This window comes from Penaeus japonicus, unplaced genomic scaffold (genome assembly GCF_977035675.1).
Source record: "Penaeus japonicus unplaced genomic scaffold, GWHDUDI00000001_assembly GWHDUDI00000006, whole genome shotgun sequence".
Lineage (NCBI taxonomy): Eukaryota > Metazoa > Arthropoda > Malacostraca > Decapoda > Penaeidae > Penaeus > Penaeus japonicus.
In genome coordinates this window covers 37,758,451-37,763,450 of record NW_028234408.1, presented here as the reverse complement: position 1 = coordinate 37,763,450, position 5,000 = coordinate 37,758,451, and the positions used below count along the sequence as shown (strand labels likewise).

The following is a 5,000-nucleotide window of genomic DNA, read 5'->3' as shown; positions in this document are numbered from 1 at the left end:
AGATAGACAGATAGATAGATAGAGACAGAGAGAGAGAGAGAGAGAGAGGGAGAAAGATAGATAGATAGATAGGTATAGATAGATGGCTAGATATGCACACACACATCCGCATATTTGCTACGTTTTTAAAGTGACCACAGATACACATAACGGGTGATCCATATCTTTTGTTGGTAATTACTCACCACTAGAACCAAAGGTGTGGTGAAGATCCAGGTAAAGTAACAGTAGTAAGACAGAAAAACGTTACTAAGCATCTCTACATCCCTGGCTAGACGACCGGCTCCTGTAAAATGAATTTGAAATCAACGTTTAAAAAGATATTACTCCTGTTCATTCCGTGTAGAAAATCGAGCACGTTAACTATGTAACCATGGACGTAATTAGTTAACACAGACATCCCATCATTTTCTTTTTTATCATAAACATTAAGACACACCTAGACACGGACATAGTTAGTTTGTCTACCTAATGACAAACAATAAATTCTAGGCTAAAATAACACATATTATTTCCGAGTGGATCTTATTTACTGTAACATTATTTCTCGAAGAACAAAAAAAGTGTTACGTGTCCCTATATTTTAATCATATGAAACTAATTTCTTTAAAGGACATATCTCCGAATACTCACCATAAATGTAAACAAAGACGATGACTTCAAGCAAACAGATTGTGGGAGACGTAATGATGCCAGAAAAGCCATCGACGTAGCTTATCCACCCGAGTCCATTCTGAGTCAGAGGAGACAAGAAAATATGTCAAGTTTAGAATACTTTCTGCACAAATATGTCAAGTTTAGAATACTTTCTACACGAATATGTCAAGTTTGGAATACTTTCTACACAAATTTCAGAAGTTTTGAATACTTTCTACACAAATATGTCAAGTTTAGAATACTTTCTACACAAATATGTCAAGTTTAGAATACTTTCTACACAAATATGTCAAGTTTAGAATACTGTCTACACAAATTTGAGAAGTTTAGAATACTTTCTACACAAATATGTCAAGTTTAGAATACTTTCTACACAAATATGTCAAGTTTAGAATACTTTCTACACAAATATGTCAAGTTTAGAATACTTTCTACACGAATATGTCAAGTTTAGAATACTTTCTACACAAATTTGAGAAGTTTGTGTATTTGTGTACTTTCTACACAAATATGTCAAGTTTAGAATACTTTTTACATATATGTCAGGTTTAGAATACATTCTACACAAATATGTCAAGTTTAGAATACTTTCTACACAAATATGTCAAGTTTAGAATACTTTCTACACAAATATGTCAAGTTTAGAATACTTTTTACATATATGTCAGGTTTAGAATACATTCTACACAAATATGTCAAGTTTAGAATACTTTCTACTCAAATATGTCAAGTTTAGAATACTTTCTACACAAATATGTAAAGGTTAGAATACTTTCTACTCAAATATGTCAGATTTAGAATACTTTCTACACAAATATGTCAAGTTTAGAATACTTTCTACACAAATATGTCAAGTTTAGAATACTTTCTACACAAATATGTCAAGTTTAGAATACTTTCTACACAAATATGTCAAGTTTAGAATACTTTCTACACAAATATGTCAAGTTTAGAATACTTTCTACACAAATATGTCAAGTTTAGAATACTTTCTACACAAATATGTCAAGTTTAGAATACTTTCTACACAAATATGTCAAGTTTAGAATACTTCCTACATATATGTCAGGTTTAGAATACATTCTACACAAATATGTCAAGTTTAGAATACTTTCTACACAAATATGTCAAGTTTAGAATACTTTCTACTCAAATATGTCAAGTTTAGAATACTTTCTACACAAATATGTCAAGTTTAGAATACTTTCTACACAAATATGTTAAGTTTAGAATACTTTTTACACAAATTTGAGAAGTTTGTGTATTTGTGTACTTTCTACACAAATATGTCAAGTTTAGAATACTTTTATAAAATTATTTGAGAAGTTTGGACGCCTGTTTTTGATTTTACACAAATATGTCAAGTTTAGAATACTTTCTGCACAAATATGTCAAGTTTAGAATACTTTCTACACAAATATGTCAAGTATAGAATACATTCTACACAAATATGTCAAGTTTAGAATACATTCTGCACAAATATGTCAAATTTAGAATACTTTCTACACAAATATGTCAAGTTTAGAATACATTCTACACAAATTTGAGAAATTTAAAATGCTTTCTACGCGAATATGTCAAGTATAGAATACTTTCTACACTCGTTTATCAATAGCATAACCAGGCTGTACCTTGGGAACAAAAAAAAAAAAAAAAAAAAAAAAAAAAAAAAAAAAAAGTATCAGACTACACAAAATATGTCAAAACTTTGTCACGTTTTGTCAAGTTTTAGAATACCTTTCTACAGAATAGGCCAAGTTTTAGGGATATGAGACATATATGTAAATTTCAAGATATTTCATCAAAGGATTTCTAGCGAAATTTTTGCATACGAAATTACCCAGGCGCTTTTTTACGATCATTTTCACCCGAATTACGTCTAGATTAGTGTTTTGTTCGTTCGTGTTCGTGTTCTGACTCCCACTGACGAGCAACCTAGGATTCATTTAGTATTTTCTGTCCCCAGTAGATTGGATATTCCGCAAAATTGGCAAACCCCTGCACCTGGCTTTTTTCATGGGGAGATGGTTTATACTGAATCATTTAGGTTTATATTTTCTAGTAAGCTATATGTAGTTTGCGATAAGGTATTGTGTAATCTATATTAGTCTATATAATAGCTTATAGTTACTATGAGGTTAAATGAGGTTATTAGTGAAAAATGGAGCCTAATGAAGAATGGACGCTGCCTCTTTAATATCATTATAATTTCTAATATATTAATATTATGTTAATAATAATAATAAACATCGTATTTCCCATTTTACATTTGACCGCTGACCGGTAATTACGTAATACAAGACTATATAAAGGGAGGAAAAAAAAATATCTTATATCTTCCTTCTTTTTCTCTTTCGAGAATCTCCCTTCTCCACATTCTCTCTGCATTGTATTGTATCATCAAGATTTTTGTAATCTGTTAAGGTTCTATATCCTGGACACTTACTGGTTCATATTATATAATGTATATTCTGTTTAAAGTAAGTGATATGCAAATTCTGATGACGAAATAGTCCTGAAGTCACTTTTCCACTCGTTTATCAATAGCATAACCAGGCTGTACCTTACTGGGAACAAAAAAAAAAAAAAAAAAAAAAAAAAAAAAAAAAAAAAAATCATCATCACCTTGGAACAATACGCCAGGGAAAACAGGAAGCCAGCGATGCACAGTGCAAGAACCAACAGCCAGCGCTTGCTACGCCATCGCCGGAACACTGTCAAGATGCACTCCACTAACACCTCGGTGTACACGATCTGTGCAAGATGTTAGGTTATATTACATTTCACATATCATATATCATATATCATTCATCTGACACACACACACACACACACACACACACAACAAAAAAAAAAAAAAAAAAAAAAAAAAATATATATATATATATATATATATACACATACATATATATATATATATATATATATATATATATATATATATATATATATATATATATATACAGACAGACAGACACACACACACACACGAAAAAAAAAAAAAAAAAAAAAAAAAAAAAAAAAAAAAAAAAAAAAAAAAAATAATATATATATATATATATATATATATATATATATATATATATATATATATATATATATATATATATATATATACAGACACACATACACACACAAAAATCTATATATGTATATACATACATAATATATATATATATATGTATATACATACATATATATATATATATATATAATAGATATAAACACACACACACACACACACAGTGTATGTGTGTGTATTCATAATTGACTATTCCCATTAAGCCAGAACAGAATACTCATAGAACGACAGCGATACTCACAAACGTGGACAAGGCGAGCAGAAACGCCGTCAGATAGAACACGCAAGAACAGAACGCTGGCTGATTCATCTTCGAGAAGGCTTGTGGCAGCGTTCCGTAGATTAGGTATTCACCTGTTGAGAGAGGAAGACTTACCGGGCAGTTGAACCGGTGACGATTAGGCAAGCGCGCGATTGAACCAGTAGCAGTAAATGGGCCCGGTGAACAATTGAACCGGTGGACAAATGAACCAGTGAACAATTAAACCGGTGAATAATTGAACCGGTGGACAAATGAACCAGTGAACAATTAAACTGGTGAACAATTGAACCAGTGAACAATTAAACCGGTGAACAATTGAACCAGTGTGGTGCAATTGAACCAGTGAACAAATGAACAGGTGAACAATTGAACCGGTGGACGATTGAACCAGTGAACAATTAAACCAGTGAACAATTGAATCAGTGAACAATTGAACCAGTGAACAAATGAACTGGTAAACAATTGAACCAGTGGACAATTGAACCAGTGAACAAATGAACCGGTGAACAGTTGAACCAGTGTGGTACAATTGAACCAGTGGACAATTGAACCAGTGAACAAATGAACCGGTGAATAGTTGAACCAGTGTGGTACAATTGAACCAGTGAACAATTAAACCGGTGAACAATTGAACCAGTGAACAATTGAACCGGTGAACAATTGAACCAGTGAACAATTGAACCAGTGGACAATTGAACCAGTGAAGAATTGAACCGGTGGACAATTGAACCAGTGAACAATTGAACCGGTGAACAGTTGAACCAGTGTGGTACAATTGAACCAGTGGACAATTAAACCAGTGAACAAATGAACCGGTGAACAATTGAACCAGTGAACAATTGAACCGGTGAACAATTGAACCGGTGAGCAATTGAACCAGTGGACAATTGAACCGGTGAACAATTGAACCAGTGGATAACAATGGCCGATTGAACCAGTGGCAGTTGTGTAAGCGGCAACCGAGCAAAGCAACTTAATGCATATCATGGAGTAACATCA

General features: G+C 32.2%; 1 protein-coding gene across 2 annotated transcripts in view; it reads right to left on the bottom strand.

Annotated features, from left to right (window-relative positions):
- Positions 1 to 5,000, bottom strand: part of LOC122262774 (sodium- and chloride-dependent glycine transporter 2) — a 27,358-nt gene that overhangs the window by 3,491 nt on the left and 18,867 nt on the right. For both annotated transcript variants that reach the window (XM_043030910.2, XM_043030911.2), the window contains exons 9-12: positions 3,981 to 4,093; positions 3,283 to 3,411; positions 634 to 733; positions 186 to 286 (exon numbers count right to left, since the gene is read on the bottom strand). In XM_043030910.2, coding sequence (XP_042886844.2) covers positions 186 to 286; positions 634 to 733; positions 3,283 to 3,411; positions 3,981 to 4,093 — 443 coding nt within the window. The remainder of the gene's footprint in view (positions 1 to 185; positions 287 to 633; positions 734 to 3,282; positions 3,412 to 3,980; positions 4,094 to 5,000) is intronic.